The following is a 25,471-nucleotide window of genomic DNA, read 5'->3' as shown; positions in this document are numbered from 1 at the left end:
ATGAATAGTTCTATAAATTTTACATAAGTTGAAAGCTTAAAATAAACCTTTCATTTTCAACTCTGGCTTCATATTGCACTTTTAGCAGTTTGTTTGAAAAGTGTATTTAAGTTAATCATGGAAGGAAGGGGCTGGAACTTCCATTTTTCTCCTCATATACATCTATTGTTACAGAGGTCAAAATGTGTAGATCCTGCATAATACTGTAAAAAGATTCACCAAGTTTTCAGGCTTTCATCTACAATGAAAAAAAAGTGTTCACCGAGGCAGCACAATAAATCTTAAAACTTGACATTCCTAAAGGGTAATACATACAATAGTAGATCTATACTGTTTAAAGAGGCAGAACACACGAAGTCCTGTTCATAATTTTCTTCCATGTGGTATAAGGTCGGGTTGGTATTGGTTCGGCTAGTCAGGTAGCGCAGTGGATTACGCGCTCGCCTTTCACCAAGGTGGCCAGGGTTCGACACCCTATCGGACATGAAACGGTTCGGGGTCACACTCCCCACCACATGGGTTTTCTCTGGGTAGTTCCAGTTCCCTCCCAAATGAAGACCCATCGCGGGCCAACAGGAGTGTTTACAATAAATTGAAATATTTTTCTAAATATTTTCGTCATATAGATATCAAACAGGTAAAATCATTTTCACACTCTTACGCACATTTTTACGCTTACTTCACTAATCTATTACATTACCATCGTCGTCGTTGTCGTCGTCATCATCATTTTCATCATCGTCATCGTCATTGTCATTATCCATACAATGAGCGTCACCAACAGCACACCTCACAATAGATGTAATCAGTGCTATTCGTATCAATATCAACTCGATTAATAACAGTATATTTTCATTATCAACTCGATTGATAACAGTATAATTTCATTATCAACTCGATTGATAACAGTATATTTTCATTATCAACTCGATTAATAACAGTATATTTTCATTATCAACTCGATTGATAACAGTATATTTTCATTATCAACTCGATTGATAACAGTATATTTTCATTATCAACTCGATTGATAACAGTATATTTTCATTATCAACTCGATTGATAACAGTATATTTTCATTATCAACTCGATTGATAACAGTATATTTTCATTATCAACTCGATTGATAACAGTATATTTTCATTATCAACTCGATTGATAACAGTATATTTTCATTATCAACTCGATTAATAACAGTATATTTTCATTATCAACTCGATTGATAACAGTATATTTTCATTATCAACTCGATTGATAACAGTATATTTTCATTATCAACTCGATTGATAACAGTATATTTTCATTATCAACTCGATTGATAACAGTATATTTTCATTATCAACTCGTTTAATAACAATTATAATTTCATTATCAACTCGATTAATAACAGTATAATTTCATTATCAACTCGGTGTCACCAGTCTGCACAATAAATGTCATCATCTGCGCAGTCATTATATAAGCTCAGCACATCAGCAGCACCCTCAATTTTACCACCATCGATATCCTGTTAACATAATTGTCATCAGCATGACTGCCACTGAACCACACTACATCATCTCATTAGTAACTCATTCATTTTCATAATGAAGGTTTTTGCCCAATCTTAAATGGCATTCAAACCACTTCCGAAAAACGCTGAATGTGCAAGCTCCGCGTGCACACCTTCTTAGAAAGACACGTGTGGCAATATATGCAACAGCTGCTACATTGCAATGTAATACACTTATAGAAAATGATTGAATTTTTATACCGCAGCCCAAATACATGTTTACTAATGAGATATTAGTATGATCGAAAATACAAGGTTGCATTATAGTTTATTATAGAGGACATTTCAAATGTTTGTGATGAGGTATACCTAACGAATAAAAGAACATAACCATAACAACCTGTTACACGTTAGTACTATTTCCAACTGTAGTTATAATCTGTTTAAACCTTGGCATTATCTCTTTGTTTACGTACTGCAATTTCAGTTTTTCCATGGTATATTTATGTCTTATTATTCTGTAAAAAATATGGCAGCATTTTACGTTTCCTCTTATTGGAAAAAGTCAACACACGTTTTACAACAAGATTATACATTGATATTGCCTTACTACCATTTTTCATTCATAAAACAACACATGTTAGAATAAAAATGAAAAATTAACTATCAGTGTGTTGGATTTTTATGCAAATGTATGAAAGCACTAAGAATGTAATGATTCCAATAATGTATATGTCCTAATGGAATGGAATTTATTATATGAAGTAACAAAAGCGATAGATACTTTATGAACGTTATCAATACCTGTATAGGTACGGTATGTTAATGCCAGTTTATAGCAGCAAGTAGCTCCCTTTAACAATGCTGAAGTGTCCAGTTCCTGTGACAGGTACGTGTTTGAGTATATCGTTGGTTTAAGTCATTTTGCCAAACTCGTAACTGTGTTGAAATATGTTTAAAGAGTGCGTTGATGGAATTCACTAATGGATGCAAAACGCGTATTGCAGCCCATGTTGAGACTTGGAGATAGCTGTGCAGGAGTTGATTTTACCAAAGAAGTGTTACATGTATATATCTGTGTGCTCATGTTTAAGAGTTGTTCTGCTGATATACCATTTTACATATGGGACAATGGAAAAGTTCCATGTAAAACATATATATTTACACGAAAAAATCACCTTTGAATATTATACAATCATTGGGTTTAGCTAAAATCACTTTTAAATATTTTGTTTATATATATTTATCACATAATACACAGTGTGTTATCCAGTGAATATACCCATGTCATATTATTTTGCGTAATATCCAATGTAATATGACCTATCAGCCTATGATTGGTTGTAATTTTTAATTGTTTTAATTGTAACGTCACGCCTAGGACAAGTACATGACGTCACAGGCTTACGCACTTGAGTCAAAATGGCGGCTTTTTACATTTCACTGTTGTATGAAAATTCTTGTTTTTACATGTGTGATAAAAAGGATCTTACGCTCGTTTTCATTTCATATAAAGTTTATGAAACTTGTCACGAATTTTTCATTTAAGCTCACCAGAGGCTCGCTATGTTGAAAAATTCTTAGACTCATTTCATAAATCTCACATGAAATGGAAACTAATGTAAGATCCTATATATATATAATCATTAGGTTTTGCTGAAATTANGTTTCATCAATTTCATATGAAATGGAAACTCATGTAAGATCCTATATATATATAATCATTAGGTTTTGCTGAAATTAGAGCGTGTTTATTTTTCACGACGAACACCAAATTTGTTGAAACTTTGGGTATTAATGTAATTACTTAAGTTTAAACAAAGAGAGAATGAATTTAACCATTTCATCATTACCACCATCTTCAATTAAATGATACAGACAATGTTTTGGTGTGGTATTTTCTGCAATACTAACTTGAAATGGCAATTTGAATTCCTAGTGTGTTAATGGATAATACACGATTTTTTAACGTACAGTATATCAATATGTAGAAAAGAAACAAACTTCACCTTGTTTTCTTACATAAACAAGCCCAATATCGCGTGCAGAGCGTTGCAAAAGACTGTTTATGTCTATAAAAAGTTTTTTGGCCAAAACAACCCCGCTGCGTGTCAGCGAAACTTAGCATGCCTCGTTTCACAAAGATCTCGTAAAATATTGCCCTAATTCATTGTTGGTTTATTCTCATCACCTAGGCAGCTTATGCGTGTCGGTATCGGAATTCCCCCTAGCTATTTCATGACGTAAGGTCTTTTTTCGTTTATTGCACGGTCACGTTCGTGAAGTTGGGTAAGAGATCGAACGTTTTAACAAACGTTGCTATGGAGGGTTGTATCATACAAGAAGAGGAATCAACTTTTTTTGAGCAGGAAAGGACATTATTTATTCGTTTTGATTCTAATAACAGTGTATATTTCCACCTTTATGACATTTAAAATCCTTTCAGCAAAGTCTCTAACGTTATATAACGTAGTACATCTAACAAATCTGTGTGATCAATATTGGCACAAGTGCTAAACACCTTATAGTGGTTTCAGAAAAAAAACATTTACAATCATAAAATAAGTTCTTTTATAAAATGGTGTCAGTGTCATGAGAAATGAAAATAAATGAGATCAGTGTTTGATTGTCCAACCATCTGTCGAGAAGAGAATTAGACAGATAAAACACACTCTTAGTTTCTCGTACGTTTTATATCTCTGGTATGAAGTCATTATTGATATCCTATCAAGTTTCGTTTGAAACTATTACAAGAGTTAAGAGATTCTAACGTAACTTAGACAGCATTTTACGCTTAAGTCGACGATGAATTGTCGCTTAAAACAGTCTCGCGTTTTATTGCTGCATATTTATAAATATTTATATATAGCCTGATATGTCAAGTTTCCCTTCATATAAGATTTAGGATACAAGCTTTGGATTTTTCATGTTTGCGAGCGTCTGGTGAACAAATATAAAAAATCCAAACCGAGTATCATACATCTAATATGAAGGGAAACGAAAGACAGATTCTTTATATCATATAATACAAAGTAAACTATATATTTGTGATCTGAAACGAATATTTTGTACTTGGCCGCCTCTAAAACGATGAAAATTGCGTCGCTTCACAACGACGTGACGTCACATTAACTGTTCCTTTTCGATTGTGACGTCATTTCCGAAGTGATATAACACACGTAACATAAAGATAATTTATGCGATGGCTTTATGACACTGCATAACACGGTATTCATATGATAAAAAAGACCTATTTCATAACCTTTTTTTCAACAAATATCATTTCAGAGTTGCTGTTGCCACGTATTGTTTATCATAATGGCATTTCTGAATTGGGAGGACTATGTTATATGTGTGGTCACACTCGTATTTTCGCTAGGAGTCGGCCTTTTCTACTCATTACGTCGATCAGAAAAACAGAAAACAACTCATGAATTTATTATGGGAGATGGAAAAATGGCGGTGATTCCGGTTGCCGTATCCTTAATGGTGACACTCATATCTGGAATAACGATGTTTGGAGTACCAGCAGAGGTGTATATGTACGGTATGCAGATGTTCATTGGTACAACAGCAATTTTCTTTTCCAACTTGTTGAATATGCATCTACTTTTACCAGCGCAAAAGAAGCTGAGAATCACCAGTGTGAATCAGGTAACTGGTTGATGAAATAGTATCCGCTGTATTTATGTTTTCTGCTTATTATATGGATATTATTCACATAACGAAGAGTAAACGAACCGATAATTCAAAATCGATGAAACTATGGCATAATGTCAACAAATCAAAATAAAAAAGTCGTGGATAACAACCACCAATATGTATTTTTGCATCGTGGTATTTACCACTATGACATAGGCGGCCTTATTTAAGGCTATATAGTTGCTTATCTTTATAACTGGAGATCTTACACCGCGAATCACGGGTACAATGGTAAACAGGTGTCACATGTTTTACAACAACGTAATGGGTCTAAATTACAAATCACTACTTCGATATTGTGCCAATAGGAAATAATAATAATAATAAATAAATATAAAAATTATAAGTAAATTCATAAATATAAAAAATAAAATAACTCATTATCATTATTCTCAAAATAATTTTTCAATTATGACATATAACAATTGCGAAGTGTTCACGATGTTGCACGATTCGCAAACCAAATCCTCTCTAGAATCATAAAGTTTTACGTGAAAGAGGTAGTATGGTTATTTTGTGTTGCTATATTTAAAATGGTCTACCACAAGGACATTTACCTTTTTTTGTAGTATGCATTGTTGTTCTCATTTTAACCATCTCTGATCTGCATTACCAATTTTAAGTGGCGATGTTTTTCACGCGCTAGAACATTTTACCTTGCAGTATCTTGAGCTACGCTACAACTCACATGGACTCAGATTATTCTCATCAATTTTAAGGCTGATTTCCCAGGTATGTCATAAGATTTATTTCCCTGGTATGTCATAAGGTTAATTTTCCGTGTATGCATAAGGTTTATTTCACAGGTATGCCATACGGCTAGTTTTCAAAGTATGCCATAAGGCTAATTTCCCAGGTATGCCATAAGGTATATTTCCCAGGTATGCCATAAGGTATATTTCCCAGGTATGCCAAAATGCTAGTTTTACAGGTATGCCAAAAGGCTAATTTCCCTTGAATGCCATCAGTTTATTTTCCATGTATGCCATTAGGCTGATTTCCCGGGTATGCCATAATGCTAATTTCCCATGTATGCCATATGGCTTACTTTCCAGGCATGTCATCAGGCTAAATTCAAGGTATGCCATAAGGCTTATTTACCCATGCACACCATAAGCCTAATTTTCCTGATATGTCATAAGGCCAATTTCCCAGGTATGATATGAGGTTTATTTCCCAGGTATATCATAAGGCTTATTCTAAGAAACAAGGAATGTCGACGGTTAATTTCCTATGTATGTCATAAGGCTAATTATCCAGGTTTGTCATAAATGCTTATTTCCCTTAGTTTCTCATTGGGCTAATTTCACTGGTATGTCATAATACTTATTTTCCATATGTGTCATAAGGCTTGTTTCCAATGTATGCCCTAAGGTTACTTTCCAGGTATGCCATAATGTTTATTTCCAAGATATCTCATTATGCTAATTTTCCATGTATGTCACAAAGTTTTTTCCCAGGTATGCCATAAGGCAAATTTCACAGGTATGCCATACGTCTTATTTCCCAGGTATGCTATCAGGTTTATTTCCCAGATATGCTATTAGGTTTATTTCCCAGGTATGTCATAAGTCTAATTTCCAATGTATGTCATGGGGCTAATATTCTAGGTATACCCAAGGCCAATTTTCCAGGTATGAAATAATGCTAATCTTCCAGGTATGCCATGAGGCTTATTTTCGAGGAATGCTTTAATGCTTATTTCCTAGGTATGCCAAAATGTTTATTTTCCAAGGTGTGTCATAAGATCAATTTCCCAAACATCTAATCGGGCTAATTTTCCAGGTATGTCATAAAGCTTATTTCCTAGATATCTTATTATGTTTGTCAAGGCTCATTTCTCAGGTACGCTATAAGGTAATTTTTCAAGGTATGCAATAAGGCTAATTTTTGAGGCATGCCAATGCTAATATTTTAGGTATGCCAAAAGTCTTATTTCCTAGGTATGTCATAGGGCTAATATTCTAGGTATGCCTTAAGGCTAATTTCCAAGGTATGCCAAGGCTAATTTTCCAGGTATGCCATAAGGCTAATGTTCTAGGTACATGTATGCCATAAAGAGAATTTCCCAGGTATGCCATGAGGCAATTTTCCAAGATATCTTTTCTTGTCGTGTTTCATAATTTAAATTCAAAAATACAGAAGGCCATAGAAATATGAGCATGGTTTTCCATGTGAATCGTGGATGGCATTGGTTTTTGTTTTGTCTTGTTTAACGTCCTTTCAACAACTAAGGTCATTTAAGGGTGATATTGACGATTGTGTAATAAGTCAACATTATTTTTCAAAATATGAGACAATGGTCAATACTATGAAGGTCATTGACTTTTACCGTACTATTTTTTCTAAAGAAATTAATTCACGGGAACAAAATTAACTGACCTATTAAAGGGAAGTTTAGTAAGCGATTATCCCTTGAAGAAGAACGAATTTTGTGTTACTTATATGTATGCAATACATCAATATTTTGCAATGACACGATTGTGATTTGAAACAGGTGAACTACCTCGGAAATGTGGCATTTGTGCCTGCAGTAACGTTGGAGATAGGTAAGAACACAGAGAGAAAATTATGTACCACGATAATTCTTTGTAATGCATTTATGCTTTTTAAGTTAATTATTTAACGCTGTTTATTTTAATGTAACCATACAAAATCATCAAATATTGTTAAACCAATTTTGTACAGTTGGTTAATCAATCTTTTTTTCGGAATAGCAAACACCGGCAGATTTAAAATAAGAGCGTTTTATAGATTGTAGCCTTTGGTTAGCATATATTGCATTATACCCATCATGCAACGTTATACGATCATACAACTGTACGCTACAGTTAAATCATGTCCTTTTACTTTTAAAAAATAATTCAAATATTTACTGCAGATAACGCAGAATGATATTTGAAGACATTTTATTAGAAGTAATTTAATGGTTTGTTTCTTGTAATAAGTAGGTATATGTATGTTATAAACGTTTTTACACGCATATTCCGTCTTTGCGTATTGCAGAGTTATCTTCTCTTGGGAGCAGGTATTGACTGTTACGTCACTTGTTTGTGAGAGTAACTTCATCAATTTTTGAGAAAACGACGTAATTTTCTCGCACAAATCAATGACGAAACAATCAATACCTGTTCCCAAGAGGAGATAACTCTGCAATACGCAAAGACGGAATATCCTTTTATTGAGCGGGTGAACACGTCCACTTTAGCGCTACGATGATGTGTAAATATGCATGAATGTATCCATCTACACAACAACTAATGGTATCAGCGAAGTATATGGTATTGCTTATATTTTAGTTTACTTGATTCCTCGGGGATCCATTTCGGGGGGAAAATATTCATATTCCCCTCATACGATGATGGTAATTGTAAAGTGTTAAGATAAATGGTTTGTAAGAGACATTTTGTTTATCATTGCAGTGGCTGGTATTCCTGTGTGGATTTCTATTGTCATTTTGATGGGAGTGGTCGTAATATACACGGTTATCGTATGTGATGAATTTCAGTGAAATATAAAATTGTGTTATTAGCTTGTCTTGTTCGGAACTTCCAACTCATGGATGATCATATCAAATGAAGGATATAATTGAGAAAAAAATGACTGGCTATTCATTGACGATTATGAACATGTACTTCCAAAATAAAGATTAAAGCTAGAAAAAACAAATCAAGGTTTTATGATATTACGGACACTTGTACTAGATAGAATAAGATATACGTAAACACAAGTTAACAGGTCCACGTTACCAAAACAAATATATCTATTTTTGTGATAAACTGAACATGCATTATATATCAAATATGTCATAACAGGTTTTATTTTTTATTTATTCGAATATTTTTTCTTTTAACTTTTGATTCTTTTAGGGAGGTTTCAAAGCAGTTATTTGTACTGATATGTTTCAAGCCATCCTTATGGTTGGCGGAATGGTCGCTATTATAATCAAGGTAATGGATACGACCTGACTTAGGCAGGATACATCTGGACAAATAAACATGGCGTGCAATAAGCCTTTGCTCTTCTGAAACAAGGGTTTCTGTGTCTGCTCATTTTAAAACATTATTTATGTATTGTTACTTATTGATATACTACTTTATTTGTCTATTGTTATTTCTGGAAGGGATGAGTGATTCATGGAAATGAGTCAGAAACAATAAACAAATAATGATTATGTATGTCCTGCTTATAGAAAGGACTTTTATTTTCTGGAAATTTTATTTAGCAATCTCATTGTAATATTTAGAACAACATGAGATATCGATCACTGTATATGTATTCGACATATTTGACTTTTTGTCACGTATGCTAGGTTTGTTTTTAACATCAACAGCATCTGAAAGCTTTTTTTGCGAATACGTCAAATGACTAGTGATCAGACTCAACTCTGCTGAAACCAACTCACTTAAGGACTCACACAACTAAATCAGCCAATCAACAAGTGTTTTATACGTTTGTAGTTCCTATCTGTAATAAGTTCCGGCTAATTACTGGGCCACTGAAGGAGTTTAATAAGGAAATGATGACAGATCTTTAGATAAATGAAATGTTCAGGTGTTTAACTTTTGAAAAATATATACTTTTGATATTATTGTCTGTGTGCGGATTTGCACAGGGGCAAAATGTCTGGGGGCGTTTCTGTTTTTGGGTCACCGGTTTTGCTTGTAAACTTCCGGTTGTCAACTTCTTGGCGCTGTGACACTCCAATATGCCACTAAACCTACCAAAATAAGTCATTTTGTAGCCTTTGCAAGTTATGTATTTAATTATCTAGACAGTTGTCACTAGTTTTGAACTTCAAATATTAAAGTTATTAGCAAAAATGTCTGGTAATAACATATAGTAAATGATTTAGTTGTGCGAGTCCTTAACCACAATAATATACGAAAGCCGGTAAAGTCAGCTGTCGGAATAATCCTTAGACAGAATCTAAAGCAATGTTTAGATCCACTGTTAGATGCAGTTATTGTAATAATGGAAAACAAAATGTTATCAGTGAATACATTACAAATGATGGCCGTTTGAGTAGAAATCCACTCACTTTTTACACCTTTTGTCCTACTTTGATTAGGGAACAATAGAGACAGGTGGCGCAGCAAGCACATGGAAAATCGTCAGTGATAAGGGACGGATCAACATGCTTAAGTGAGTAACGTACATTGGTACATTCGACTTTCGCCTTGTATGCGCATGAGTTTCCTTTTTATATGAGAAATTAACACTACTCAGATAAATAATTACAAAGAAATCGTGATAAGTATCCAACTGCCTTATTTATGATGATGCAAATGATGTGACGCTCTCTAGTTGGCGGTGATTTTTTATCACGTGGCGGACTAAAAATTATGTTTGATTTTTAGCACATTTTGCAATGCAAAACCGTTTTATAATGATTTTTTGTCAATATAAAGCATCTTGTAACACTTATAGTTGATAACATTTTAACAATAGTTTCTTTGTGATATTCATTTGTGAAAAGATTCAGATACTTATCAATTATACAATTCAAGTTTTGATCCCGACCCAACCGCACGGCAATCGTTTTGGAGCCTTACAGTGGGATGTCTTATCTATGGGTTTGGAACGCAATTCCGGCAGTCGATATTTCAAAGAATCAAAGCAACACCGAATGTGTCGACAGCCAAAAGGTAAAAGCGAATATATAAAACAAACCCTTACTTTTCATCCATAGGGCAATCATAGAATGATGAGGAAAGACTTGCACAAACATGTCATTACACTGACTTCCAAACATATCAACGATATTCATACATGTAACTGACTGTAATATGTTATCAGTATTAAAACCTTATATTCTATCAACTGAATAATAAAAGTGAATGCATACTCGAATCATTGTATTTTTTCCGTTTTAGAATGTTCTTCCTAGCATCTGTGTTGGCGCTAATGGTAAATGGGCTAGCCTTCATAGCAGGCGCAGTCATTTTCGCCTACTACCATGCACAAGGATGTGACCCATTGGTATCAAAGCAGGTCACTAATCCGAATCAGGTAATCAGTCTACAGTTAGTTTGTTTGTATGTTAATGGTTGACGTCCTATTAACATCTATGGTCATTTAAGGACGTGCCAGGTTTTGGCGGTGAAGGAAAACCGGAGAACCCGGTGCAAAACCACCTACCTGCGACACGTAAATGGCAACTACTCCACGTCGGCATCGAATCCATGACCAAGTGGTGGATTGTTATTGATCTAAGACAATCAGACGTCTTATCCACTCGGCCATTGCGGCCTAATCTATCTTCAGTAAAAATTTAATACAGTTAATTTGTCTTATAGTTTTAGAAAGTTTTGTCTTTATGGGAACATCTGTAACTTTGACAGTTTAAAATACGACTTTATCGAACCCTTACGGTACGGTCATTGTTTCATATTTACATATGTCCTTCCCATTTTCGCTTAACTCCATGGGAATTCAACCTGAAGGTACTGGACAGTAACTACAGTATACATTATCTGGTCATATGACCATCGTTTCCGTGACGTCAGTGTTAGCAACCACTCCCACCGATACGATAGCCGCCATCTTGTTCTTGTTGTTTGGTTCATACAAGTCGCATGTTGAAAGCTTTTGCAGACAATGAAGGATAGGTTTTTTGGTTTGGTTTGGTATTGTTTAACGTCCTATCAACAGCTATGGTCATTCAAGGACGGCCTCCCCTGTGTGTAAGATGCATGTGTGTAGTGTATGCTTGTGTGTTTTGGAGGCGGCGATATGTTCGTGTTTGTCTCCTTGTGATAGTGCGGAACTGATGCCGACTTTATAGTGCTACCTCACTGAAACATACTGCCGAAGACACCCAGCAGGACACCCACCCGGTCACATTATACTGACAACGGGCGGACCAGTCGCCCCACTCCTAAATTGCTGAGCGTTAAGCAGGAGAAGAAACTGCTATTTTAACAGACTCTGGTTTGTCTCGGCCAGGGGACAGAACCCACAGCCTTCCTCACAGGGGCTAACGCTCAACTAAAGACCAAAAGTGAGGCATTGTCAAGGGAGGCATTAGAATGAAGAAAGTTTATTAGGAAGAAGAGAAATGATAAGATCCCAAATTAAGTTGCCTCTTACGATCATGCAATGGGGGCAGCAGGTACAATTATTACGCCCTACCTGCAGGAAGGGAAGTTCTTATTATTGTATTGGAATGTTCTGCACATATATTTAGAGCATTTAACTGTATTTAACAGTTGTCGCCTAGTCACATTTTTTAATGGCGACCGTTGTTTGGAAAGTCTTCGGTCCGATAATGGCCGTTTACGGTTGTTCAGAGAATTCGACCAGTGAGGTTTTGCAGCAGCAGGAAATATAAATTAAGCTCATCCGACTAATTTATAAAAGACAGGTGGTATAAGGAAATGTAAATATTACGATTGAACGTCTATCAGATTGCAGTTATAACCAATATGAATGAAATCTGGGTGACAGATAAATAATCATGACGTCCTAACGGACCAGATTGCATTCATATTGGCTGTAACTGGAATCTGACAGACGTTCAATCCTTAATTAAACAACAAATCCTGACGATTCCCTGTTTTAATTCAAATCATATCCATAAGTAATACAAAGTTTAATACGATTTAATCATTTAGTACCCTTCGTGTCATTGAAGACATTCCTCGCCTTATCAATTTTGAAATACTCAAAATAAAATATTAGAAAAATATTGAGAATACTGATGCAAGATTTATGTGACTCGGAAGATGTAGGTGTTTATTCCAACGTCGAATGCACAAATAAACACAAGAGGAGACATAGATGTTAGCGAAACCAAATTTTATGTAAACTCTTAATAAGACAGAAAATAAGACCAGAAGGCTCAGCGTTTTAGGTGATAAAGAATGCACTTGCCAGTTGCTATAATATCATTGTACTCTAGAAGTTCATTATATCGTTCGTCAGGCCTATTCCAAAGCATATTCTCATTGTCAGTATCATCATGATATCATGCAGTATAACAGATATTGTTAAAAAGATTTTTATAGGTTTTCGGGTTTTGCCTGGTTGTAATTTATATGTGTTCTCAATGGAAAATTGATGGAATTCGCTTATTTTCTAGTTAATGGCGAAAATGGTAACAGACATATTTCAGGATACACCCTGTCTCCCAGGACTGTTCCTGGCGTCCGTTTTTAGTGCTTCGCTGAGGTAATGCTATGCAATATAAGATAAATTGATATCATAATCATGTTTTACAATATCATCTAATCATATCAAACCAATTTTTTCTTTTTACACAAACAATGTAAATATTAAACTTTTTGTTTGTGTAAAAAGTAAAACTTTGATATCACATATTTCCAAACTGTTTCATGTCAAGAAAATATTGCGGCTAACATTTTAAAAATTCAATGAAGAGCAGTGAAAGTGGTGTTGATGAACTATCCTAATACCCATTTGTTTATTTCTATTCTATTCGATATTGTTTTATTTCACTTCCGTGGAACGTCTAAGGACCGTCTGGTGGTAAGGAAGAATACAGAAAAACAAAAAGATTAAAAGTTAATGAAAGTTAGGACTCGTTAGTCTGTAATCCTTTTGTAAGCATACACTCTCACGTTGATAATTTGTTTACATTTATTTCATCGGAGGATACAATTGTAAAATGATAAATATGTCTTACATACAAACAAATTTTCATGGCTAGATGCGTTACTTGGGTCATATAGTTTTTATTCTTATGATCAATCTGACAAAAGGTAGATATAGTTACTGTTAATGTTCTGAACCTGCTGTATCCAATTTGCTTGTAGTACCATGTCATCTCTATTGAGTGCATCCGCTGCCATGTTTTGGGAAGATATCGTCAAACCACATACCAAACCAATGTCGGAAAGACGGGCACTTGTCATTGTACAATTTGCAGGTGACGTGTTACTTTGTAAAATTCGATATAACCTTTAGTTATTAAACCATGCCCGTTTGTCTGTTACCATAACAGTTCTGTTAGAATATAACATATTTTCACCGAAGTAGATTCATATTCATCTAAGAGATTATGCTACCGTGCTACACTATTCCATCGTTTATTTTACTTTCCATTTCCCTCCAACGTTCTTAAGTTCAAGTAATTTTCCCCTCGTATAACGCCAAAGTCCTTCATAATATTGGCATACCCGTGAGAAATCTTCACAAAATTCTTGGGATTACTGTATATAACAGTTTGTTCTGAAAAGATAGGTGTGTTCTGCTTCATCGATGACACCCACACCAGGACTACCTATCTCAAATCCAGGAAATGTACATACATGTATGTAACGTCTTCATAACGACAACTAGGTAAATGTCAACAAGGCTTTGTTCATAGTCTTGATCAACCTGTTTGTCCGTCCTCAACCGACATCTTTCACGAAAATAATGATATTTGGAGCTAGATCTGCAAAATCTAGCCAAAAATGCAAAATCGTAGGTTGTGAAGCAGGGATATTTCTATCAAGAAAAGGCAAGTTCATGATCAGAAAATCAAAATCATCCTGCTTATCCTGGAATTATGTAGTATTTTCTTATTGGTCTTGTTATAAGTATTTGAACATTCGCAGAAATAGAAGAGCCTTTAGTCCATGATTTCAAGTGTTACAATTGGTAAATGAACTAAAATGATTAAGATAAAAAAATGTTCGGATATACATGTTGTGTATACCCTTGAATTTCGCTTTTATTCTCTGATAGCAGTTTTCAGTTAAGTATACAGGCAAAGGTAATACACCTTTTTATTCCATTTTCAGTTCTATGTTTTGGAGGTCTTGGTATACTAGTTGCCATTGCTGTGTCTGGGATCAAAGGACCTATGTCGTGGGTAAGTTCTGTAAGACATAGGATGATATTACATGTAGAGTCATTTGTTTAATAATGCTAATCTACAGTTAATAATCTTTATTACTTTACACATTTTGTCGAAACGATTATTGATGAAGTTACATTCTCATATTTAGAGTATCTGTAAAGGTAAAACCTGACTTCCTAATTGGTCAAAATATAAGCTTAAGTTGAATTTTAAAACAACGGGATACCCTCCTAATCCCTGTATATTTTCTACATATGTCCATTGTATATTTGAATGACACCCGAAGCACATACTACCCCACTTTCTTTCTCTCTTTCTCCCTCGATCCATCCCAAATAAGACAACAACCTTCATAACACAGACACTTATTGTTTTATCGTAATTGCAACGAAATTAATTTTCCAACAACCATTTTTCTGTGCTGCAACTTTTTACCACTTTAGATACTTCATGTAACAGAATCCACATTTGTTGGTGCACTCACGGGAATATTTGTCCTCGGATGGTTTATACCGAAAGCAAATAGTTTGGTGAGTTTGTTTGTTTATAATAAAAGCAAAAGTTTGAGTTAATCAATGATGTAAATATTTTATGTTGGTATTTTGATATCTGTATTACGGATTCCTGTCACGAAGTAGGCAAATTAACATAAACAGTAACGCCCCCTTTAGTTTCGTATGGGATATAAATGTAGTGCAATATAATTGAGACACGGCGTTTTAGGTTAATTGGTTAGGGATGCAATATTACCTATATTTTTAATTGAGGTCAAAGGTTAGAGTACCATTGTGTGCAATAAGAGATTGAAAGTGGACACCTTTAAACGACAACACGTGATTGAGAAGTAAATTCTTGTATTGTGTGAAAATCCTATGGAAGTGAAGCAAGATGACATTATCACAGTTTAGATATTGTTCAGCTATTATAAAAGTTTCATCTAGACCTCATAACTTATTTCTCATCAATATTGTATATACTACCAATACAAAGATGACCAATCAAGGTCATAAGTATTTGGAATTATGTATCTCAAAATTGGAAAAAAGAATATCAACCATTTTAGAATTGGTTAAATATTCCCTTTATTGTGAAATATCTTTATAATCAAATTATCACTCGTAAGTTATGCTGCAAAGAAATCGTAACAATTAATATATTTCATCCTGTACCGATTGATTTTAATAGTTTGCTACGTATACATATTTTGAATCATGTATTCAGGGCGGTTTAATCGGCGGTTTGGTGAGTGTTCTGTTCGTAGGATGGATATCGCTCGGGAAATTGCTCTCATCAGGAGTAAGGAAGCATGGGCAACTAGCTCCTGCCTCCACCGTCAACTGTCCGCTAAGCAATGCTTCCTGGATAGCCAATACAACTGAATATCACCATATATCAGCAGATAACATTGGGAATACTACAGATCCGACACTTCGGGTGAACCAAACAAACATATCTGTAGGACCGTAAGTGTAGTCAGAAAATAAATACTCAAAAAGATTGTTGTCGAAAACGTGCCAATACACAAGCCTCGGGAAGTCTAGAATGACCCCTTAACATAGGTTGTCTCTTAAAATAAGTTAATTTATCATGAAACCACAGCAATGGAGAACTATTAAAGTGGTTTGTTAACGTAGGTTGTTTCTTAATACAGGTTTAGTTTACCATTAAATTACGCAATTGGGAGCATTGAAAGTGTTTTTTTAATATTTGTTCAGTTCATCATGAAATCACCACAATGGAGTGATTTCACAACACAAATGTCTCTTTATACAGTTGGTAGTTACGCAGCTTAGACTGTTGTAACTTAAATTGTTTCAATTCGATAATAGTTTGGGTATATCTAACATACAGTCAAACTTCCATAAATCGATGTTTCGATCTTCTCTATGTCGAACTTAAGGCGAAGTCCATAATGTTCCCCTTATATAACTACTGATATATTCTCATGAATCGAACTTAAATGATTCGAATTTTCCGCAGTTTCGAAGTATAACCAAGGTCCAATCGTTATGAAAATATTGATAAATACAACTAAAGAATAAATCTAAGTGAAATAATCACCTGTAATAGAACATCGAAATGTCCCGCAGTTACTTTAATAACAGAGGTTTCGAAATTTAAATGACAGGGAGATATTGAATATACAATACTTATTTTTAAAATCAAATGTGTAAGCCTGAGGTTCGTCACATATTTTCAGAATCACATTCGGTCTTATCTATAGGATCTCGATGTTTAATATTCTTGAGTCGAAGTCCCAATGTTTCGATTTTTTTAGATAGTCCCGCAAAATTCGAAACATCGAAGTTTAACTATGTATGATCGCGTTTTTGTTCTTGTGTTTCGCTTTTTGTTTTGCCGTTTTCCCGGCTTCTGTTATTGACGCTGCATGTTCTATTTTACCGTTTTACCTTGAATGCAACAAAGTCACGGAATCTTCGTGATTAGGATGGTAAATCAAATGATTTAGTACTAAATATGTTTTTATAAAAATTAAAACACTGTGTGTCATATGATTAATAAATATACAAGTATGTTTTTGAGAGATTTGAAAAAAATGTCTTTTCAAAATATAGTATCAAAGTACAACATGGTATGATACGTATACAAAATAATTCAGGTTTTTAGTGATTTGTGTATTAACCTTTACCTTATAATTTAAGATTGTTATCGCTCTCAGACATACAGAGAATGTTACAAGAGGTCATGTATGTATATCATTCATTGTATATGGCGGACAGCAATGCAATCAACATGATAACTCAATTCGTCGTTTGTGACGTCACCTGTTGCATTCTTTTACAGGGAGGGACTGGACGTGCTGTATTCGCTATCATACGTATTGCTAACACCGATCGGTATCTGTTCGGTACTCGTGTTTGGATCTCTTTTCAGTCATTTACAAGGTACTACCTTCACTTCTTAAAACTCACCACATGATAAGTATTCCTTTACACGGGGATATGACGTTTATTCATCATCATTATTATCATCATTATAGGAGGCACGGTAGTCTAGTAATAGGACGTCGGGCTCGAGCTCGTGGCCAAAGGGTGGCGGGTTCGAGTCACGGCACGGCACTGTGTTGTATCTTTGAGCAAAATACTTTACTTCGTTTGTTCCAGTCTACTCAGCTGTAAAATGAGTACTTGTTTGGGCAGTGCTAGGATATCCCCAGAGATATTGGCTGGTTGCAAAGGCCCTTTAAACACAGATAATAATTTCTGAACCGCTTTGAGACGACCTACAAACTAGGTTGTGATAAAGCGGTATATAGACCTACAAACTAGGTTGTGATAAAGCGGTATATAAGAACATCGAATCATTTATTATCATCATATATCATTATTATTCACCTCTTCAATGGTAGCCAGGTTTGTCTATCGGAATTAATCTATAATGCAAACGACTATCATTAAAAATCAGTGATCTGACCTGATTTATATCTATGTTTTTGTAGTCACATTTAAAACAATTGAATCAACTCTGCCTGCCATGATCTATGTCAACATATTCTTCATGATTTTTCAATACATCAAATGTAGACAATATAGTTATGATATACGTCTTAAGATGGTTGACGAATAAGGATATCTCTCTCTTGTTGCATATATCTCTTTCGTGCGTTCCCTCAGATGTCATTCGAATAATGATGTTTTCGATGTGCTTTGTGCGCATGAAAAACTTTTACAGAATAGCACTCATATAATATATAACACTAGGGGAAAAGTTGATCTGAACGTAACAGGACGACGGATAATATTAAAAGAATTAAGCTAGAAAGGTTAATTTTAATAACGCGTTCCTTAAAAATGTAGCTTCTTCTTCTGTTTCTGTAGTTTCTCGAAAGTCTACGAAAAGCCACGTGAACATAAACGTTTCATTTTCCGACCAGTCATCAAACATGGCCGCAATGGCCTATACTTTATTGACACAATTATGGGTATACGCCAAGGTGTTTTCACTACTCCCATTCTTTTTTCAGATTTTGCTCAAACTCATAATGTAACGGTATGATAACATTGTTTCTTTTTAATCCACCATTCGTGACTAGGGGCACTTGGGTAATCTTGACTTTTTTGACAATATGGTTGCTGCAGTACTAGTCTGATCGGTTGAAATTTATATATCAACCATAACGGCTTCTGGTTTTTGATTAGGCAAAATGATCGCAATATACTGGTTTCTGATTTGTCTGATGTTGGATATTGAAAACAATAAAGAGCAATATGTAATTATTTAAAATTGATACATTTGTTTCTACTTCATCAAGTGTCCTTGCCGTTTTTGTGTTTTCAGCTCGGAAGCCTGTTGACCCATCTTTAGTTGTACCAGTGTTTGATTACCTATGTTGCTGTATCCCTCAGCCCATCAGACAAAAACTGCGCTGTGGAGTAAAATACCCGGAAGCGGACGGGGTAAAATTTAACTCTTTGATAAATTGTAAAAAAGACACCAACAAAATCAAAATAATAAACGCATTGGGACTGTATTATATGTGATGATTATGTTTGTGATATAATCTTTGGTGTTGATAAATAGAACTATGTTTAATGTACCCGAGGAGGTGGCTCATGCTACACGGCCTTTCCTTATACATTTGGTGTGTGCTTGATCCTTGTAGTATTTTCATTATTTTTTTATCATTAATTTTGAGAATATATCATTGTTCTTTAAGGTGGTCAGAGAAGGTGAAGATGCAGGGGACCCGATGATTGAAATGGCATTGACACAGGAAACCACAAATTGTGTTAATACTCCGACAGATCGCACATGAAAGATCATGGATTGGTACATTTACATCAGTGTTATACGTTTTCTTTATATACTTGAGGTAAAGGGAACCACTGCAACATAATAAACCGCAAAGAACATTTCCATTCAAAAGTGCCATTTACTTTAAGATTTTTTTCTGGTATCGAGATTGAAATTTCGAAAAAAATGTTGTTTTTTTTAGAAAGTTTGACGTGTACCCATTACCGAGTTACTTACCCTAACACCGTTCACCTTGGTCGTGTGGCTTTCCATTGTTTTTCCTCGGCTATGGTTTACCGTCTTCAAAACCGTTATGATGACGAATTTTAAAGAAGCATTTACGGGAAGAAAACAACGCTGTGTAGAGAGCAGAAAGGACAAATATCCTAAGACAAAAAAGAAGGCAGCAAAATAAGTTTCTTTCTTTTGAATTCCATCTCGATAATGAGCGCAGAAAATGCTCTGCCTTAAAAAGGGGGGATTTTATAATAGGGCAGTAGAATACATTATGACGTATGCTTTACCTTTCTGTAAGGAAGAACAGGAATACAAAGAAAAACATGATTGGGAGTGTTGTGTAGGAGCTGCTGATTTATATAATGATGGTTTTACATAATTACTGGGTTTATAATGTGGTGATGCTGATGCTGTGAATTCGTTGTCGCTGAGATATTGCCTTTATAATGTAATAATGTATTCAGTTAATTGTGAAATTGATATGTCGCTTTATTCAATAAATCGGTGTACATGGTGACGGTTATATGTGATGATTATGTTTGGGATATAATGGTGTATTTGGAACAATCTGGGTACTCTGTTATGGCTGTGTGTCCGACACAAAGCCTAATCAAATAGAAGCTGTGTAATATGTGATGGTTTGAGATATAAAAAATGCATTTTGTAGTCTGAATAATAAATGATGATTCTGTTTGTTATATAAAATACATTCAGTACAACTAATAGTTGGTGCCTATGTTTGTTGTATAAAATTATCAGATGATACAACTTAATGTTACCACATCATTGGTTGGATCCTGGTCACATGGAGATCGATTATTTACCATTATTTTCGGAGTAACTATGTTTAGAAAAAACGGGTCAATATACCCTCTATGACGTCTCTCCAATTATAAAGTCACAATTTCTTCTGTCAAATCCATTATTTTTCTCTGCCCTTTTTCAAAATTTATCATCTTTTTTATGTATAATAAGAACAGCACAATTTCTTATCTAATATAACAGTTAATGGCTTTTCGTTCAGTGGATATGTAGATACATGGACCTGTAAAGTTATATTGACCTCGACTTCGTCTCGGTTAATATATCCTTTTATGGTTTATATAACCACGTATTTACCTCAACAAAAGTCCATAATTAATAATTATCCGCTACAGTCTATGTTATATATGATTAATGTTTTTTGTTATGTAAAATCAATAAATTCAGTAAATATCAACGATACGTAAGAACTATTTTAAGAGAGGACACATTATGCCGGAAAATGATAATGAGCTACTTCGGAGGGATACAGTTGCGGTTTACAGTTGGGGAGAGCACTACAGCGTGGCAAGACCTGGAAAAGGGAATAGTTACAGGATGTACCATTTCACCTATACTCTTCATCATGGGAATGAATATCATCATCAAGGCAGCAGAGAGAGAAACCAGAGGACCTAGAATGGAGTCTGGCATCTACCAACCAGCCAATAGAGGCTTCATGGATGACCTAACGATCACTACCACCACACATGTACAGGCCAGATGGGTCTTGTCCGCGCTGGAGGAGGTAGTTACATGGGCACGGATGCAGTTCAAACCTCGGAAATCACGTTGCATGATTATGAGGAATGGCAGACTCAGCCGACAGTTTGTACTGAAGGTCCAAGAGGAGGAGATACCTTCAATCATTGGCAGCCCCATAAAGTGCCTAGGGAAATGGTTTGATGACACACTCAGTGACAGCCAGAACCACAAGAACACCCAAAGCCAAGTGCGCCAGTGGATGAAGAAGATCCACAAGTCGGGACTTCCTGGAAAGTACAAAGCATGGATATACCAGCATGGCATGCTACCAAGGCTCACATGGCTGCTGCTACTGTATGAAATACCAACCTCAACAGTAGAAGGGTTAGAGAAGATGGTGAATGGGTACCTGCGGAAGTGGCTTGGGGTCCCACCAAGTTTCACATCAGTTGGGCTGTACAGTTGTTCGGCAGAACTACAACTACCATTCAAATCGGTCGTTGAAGAGTTCAAGGTAGCAAAATGCAGGCTGGTGATGACTCTGAGGGACTCCAAAGACGTGAAAATCAGCGAGGCAGGGATACAGACAAGAACAGGGAGAAAGTGGTCAGCAAGCACTGCAGTTGGTGAAGCAGAGAGTATGCTCGAGTTGAAGGATATCATCGGGAATACCTGCGTCGGAAGACAAGGAGTTGGCTTCTCTCATTTCCAGCAGTGGGAGAAAGCAAATACCCAAGAAAGACGGCAAATGGTGCAGAAAGAAATCAGAAGGATTGAGGAGGAAAGGAGGAGAGGGAAATCTGTAGAACTCAGCAAACAGGGTGCGTGGACCAGATGGAATCTCCCAGAGAGGAAGATGACGTGGGCTGAAATATGGAGAATGGAGCCCTTCCGGATATCATTTCTGCTACGATCCGTGTATGACACGCTACCATCTCCTGTTAACCTGCATCAGTGGGGATTGACGGAGGATCCTTGCTGCAAGCTATGCGGAGGAAGAGGAACAATGGCTCATATCTTGTCTGGTTGCAAAGAAGCACTACGACAGGGTAGATACCGATGGAGGCACGACAACGTCTTGCGGGTCCTAGCGGATATCCTTGAAGTGGAGAGAAGGAAGAAAAGAACTGGTGTAAGAACAAACCAGGCTGGTATCAAGTTTGTGAAACCAGGGGAGAAAGCCACAGTGAAGCCTCGAAGCACCTCATCCATCTTTGAACGGGCGTCAACATGGGAGATGAAGGTTGACCTTGACAGGAAGCTTGTGTTTCCAGGAATAGTGGAAACAACACTGAGGCCTGACATGGTAATCTGGACAGAGCAATCCAGACACCTCATCGCCATAGAGCTCACCGTACCATGGGAGGAAGGCTGCGAGGAAGCTCACGAGAGGAAGAAAGCCAAGTATGATGAGCTGATGGAAAAGTGCAGGAGCAGAGGATGGACAGTATGGCTCTTTCCAGTGGAGGTTGGCTGTAGAGGTTTCCCCGCACAGTCAGTGTGGAGGACACTACGGTCAATAGGACTCACTGGGAGGGCAAGAGCTACCGCCATCAGACGATTGGGAGAAGCTGCAGAGAGAGCATCGTGCTGGCTATGGCACAAACGAGATGAGCCGATGTGGAAGCCGACATAGACGAGTAGTGGTTTGGCCACCACTACTGACCCACCAGCCGGAGGATGTAGTGATTAAGGGTCGAAACATCCGAAGAGGGCTGGCCATCACCTGATGACGTCAAATGAGGCTTCGCGACTAGAATGACAGCAGTGACGGACTACAAGTCAAGGATGTCACAAGATGCAGAATCACCATCATCTGTAAGCAATCACCCTTCCATGGTAAAATCAAATATAGGCATAGCTTCAATATCGCATCCAAATACGAGATACACGAGAGGGGACAGGTCTCCCACAATCATTGTAGGTGCGCCTGGCGACCTGCAGTTCAGGGACTACATTTTTCTTTCAAAATTTTGGCTAAGCAGTGCATATAATGTTTGAGCTTAAAATATACAATCTCGTGTAAAATTTTACGAAAACATTATCAATTATCTCTTGCAGAATGATCAGTTATCAATGACCTACATACAGTGTTCCCGCCGAGTCACATGTATTTGTACATGTATTTCAACGTGAAATTGCAGATGTACCTATTTATTTGTACATGTATTTGTACATGTACATTTCAACGTGAAATTACAGCAGATGTACCTATGCGATCTGCGCTGTTGGTAAATCTGTATACGTAGCCTATTGTGGAACCTCAAAAGACTGCACTGTCTCCCTCATTTGTTTTGAAAGTGTCTCAGATTCAGCACCTCTTGTAGTTATACCATTGAACTAATGTTGCTTGGCGCATATCGTATCTGTGCCCTAAAATCGTAACGTTGAACTTGGACTAACGAGTTCTGGCTGCTACACTGTCAACACCTCTGTATGGGGTATACTTACAATCAGGTCGGGATCACAAACATCACAGAGGTAACACATGGGTTCGATGGTCAGTATAATACAAGACAGAAACATAAGGGGCGCATTCCTCTTTCCTACTAACTGATCCCTATTGTTCATTTATATGATTATTTTACATACATTATACTGCAATTACAGACAAATCACAGTTGCCGTAGCGTCCAAAACCGTAAAACAAAGTCGTGACATCACCAATCCGTTATCGTGCTCAAGCCTGGATTCTGGGCTCAAACCAACATTCTTGTGACTTGCTTAAATTATGTCAAACGATCAAAAAGTCAAACATAAACATTGAAAACAGTTTTCTGCTTTTAGTCTCTTCAATGGTATCCCAAAATCATTGACAAAATAAGATGTTCTTATTAATTTATAGAGGGAACAAGAAATTCAGCTTGAGCACAAAATTCACGCTTGAGCACACAAACGGTTTCATGAATATGGGTCCAGATAGCGCTTCAGTTTGATATGTAGTCGAATTCTTTTGAGATACACAGAATGTACATCATGTATAAGTAATATGCAGTTAGTCCTCAGCCTCCCTGGACGTCCCTGTCATTATATTATTGCTTTATAAATAGTTACTTACAAGCATTTGTACACCTTTTTGATATAAAATACTAAACGATATCCATTAGGTTTGAGGTGAATTTTTATTTCTTATTTTTTCTCTCTCTTTTCTCCATGTGTTTAGATGTTCTGAAACAAGTTTTATAAATAAAACTATATGATAAATATAATTTGTATATATATTTCATAATTTGATAGAAAATCCGAAACATCCAAATATTGTTCCTTCTAGTCTACAGTTGCCAGCACTTTATCATCATTTCCTCAAAGTATACATCCAAGTCTATAAAGGCACTCACTCCACTGTAGTAGTCCACGAACTCGTCCTTTGTCACCTGAAACGGTAAACACGTGGTTCTGTTCAATATAAATTCATATTGGAAGATAACAAACAGCATGAATCACCCGAAGTACATCCAGGGGAATTTCGGTGGTTCAAAGAAACCATTTTTTTCTCATTTACACTGTACCCTTTAAAACATTTAGTTCAACATTTTCTCACTTGAATACTTTTTCAAATTTCAAGAAATTTAAACTCTTCTTTACCAACTGCATCAATGAGCAATCAGATCTTTTTGTTGATGTGACATTTCAAAGCAAGGAGAATTGGTCATTACTGGGTGTTACCTTCGTTTTTTCAAGTTCATAGACATTATCCTTCAATACGATTGATGGCAAAGCTGTACAGTTACACCTAAACCAAGCACTACACATTCTCTTGTACATTTGTAGTAGAAACGGTGAATACAGTTAATTTTGAATGGTATTCAATACATTATATTTACATTTGCATAGCATTGTCACTATATAGCCTCTTTGAAAGCTGTGTCGTTGATGGGACTTTAATAACCATGCATCACGAGACACAATTCTTAGCGAATTAATACAACACTGACCGGAACTACAATATCCAATATAAATAAATATGACGG

The 25,471-nt window shown here is 35.9% G+C and overlaps 3 protein-coding genes across 3 annotated transcripts in view; 2 read left to right on the top strand and 1 right to left on the bottom strand.

Moving 5' to 3' along the window:
• The first annotated feature begins 4,948 nt into the window (after window positions 1–4,948).
• Window positions 4,949–16,381, top strand: LOC110447885 (sodium-coupled monocarboxylate transporter 1-like). The gene is made up of 10 exons (XM_021493851.1): window positions 4,949–5,146; window positions 10,266–10,339; window positions 10,705–10,842; window positions 11,071–11,206; window positions 13,278–13,366; window positions 13,972–14,084; window positions 14,944–15,014; window positions 15,446–15,532; window positions 16,224–16,298; window positions 16,352–16,381. The coding sequence occupies exons 1-10, from the start codon at window positions 4,949–4,951 to the stop codon at window positions 16,379–16,381; spliced, it is 1,011 nt and encodes a 336-aa protein (XP_021349526.1).
• Window positions 16,382–21,258: 4,877 nt separating this feature from the next.
• On the top strand, window positions 21,259–23,136 carry LOC110447884. The gene has a single exon (XM_021493850.1). The coding sequence runs from the start codon at window positions 21,259–21,261 to the stop codon at window positions 23,134–23,136; it is 1,878 nt and encodes a 625-aa protein (XP_021349525.1).
• Window positions 23,137–24,603: 1,467 nt separating this feature from the next.
• Window positions 24,604–25,471, bottom strand: part of LOC110447881 (calcyphosin-like protein) — a 5,619-nt gene continuing 4,751 nt past the window's right edge. Inside the window, exon 4 of the mRNA XM_021493847.1 lies at window positions 24,604–24,874. Within this exon, the coding sequence (XP_021349522.1) occupies window positions 24,773–24,874 (102 nt within the window). The 3' untranslated portion in view covers window positions 24,604–24,772. The remainder of the gene's footprint in view (window positions 24,875–25,471) is intronic.

Source organism: Mizuhopecten yessoensis, unplaced genomic scaffold (genome assembly GCF_002113885.1).
Source record: "Mizuhopecten yessoensis strain PY_sf001 unplaced genomic scaffold, ASM211388v2 scaffold3645, whole genome shotgun sequence".
NCBI classification, from domain to species: domain Eukaryota; kingdom Metazoa; phylum Mollusca; class Bivalvia; order Pectinida; family Pectinidae; genus Mizuhopecten; species Mizuhopecten yessoensis.
Note: the sequence above shows the minus strand (reverse complement) of the source record. Positions and strands in the feature narration are given on the sequence as shown.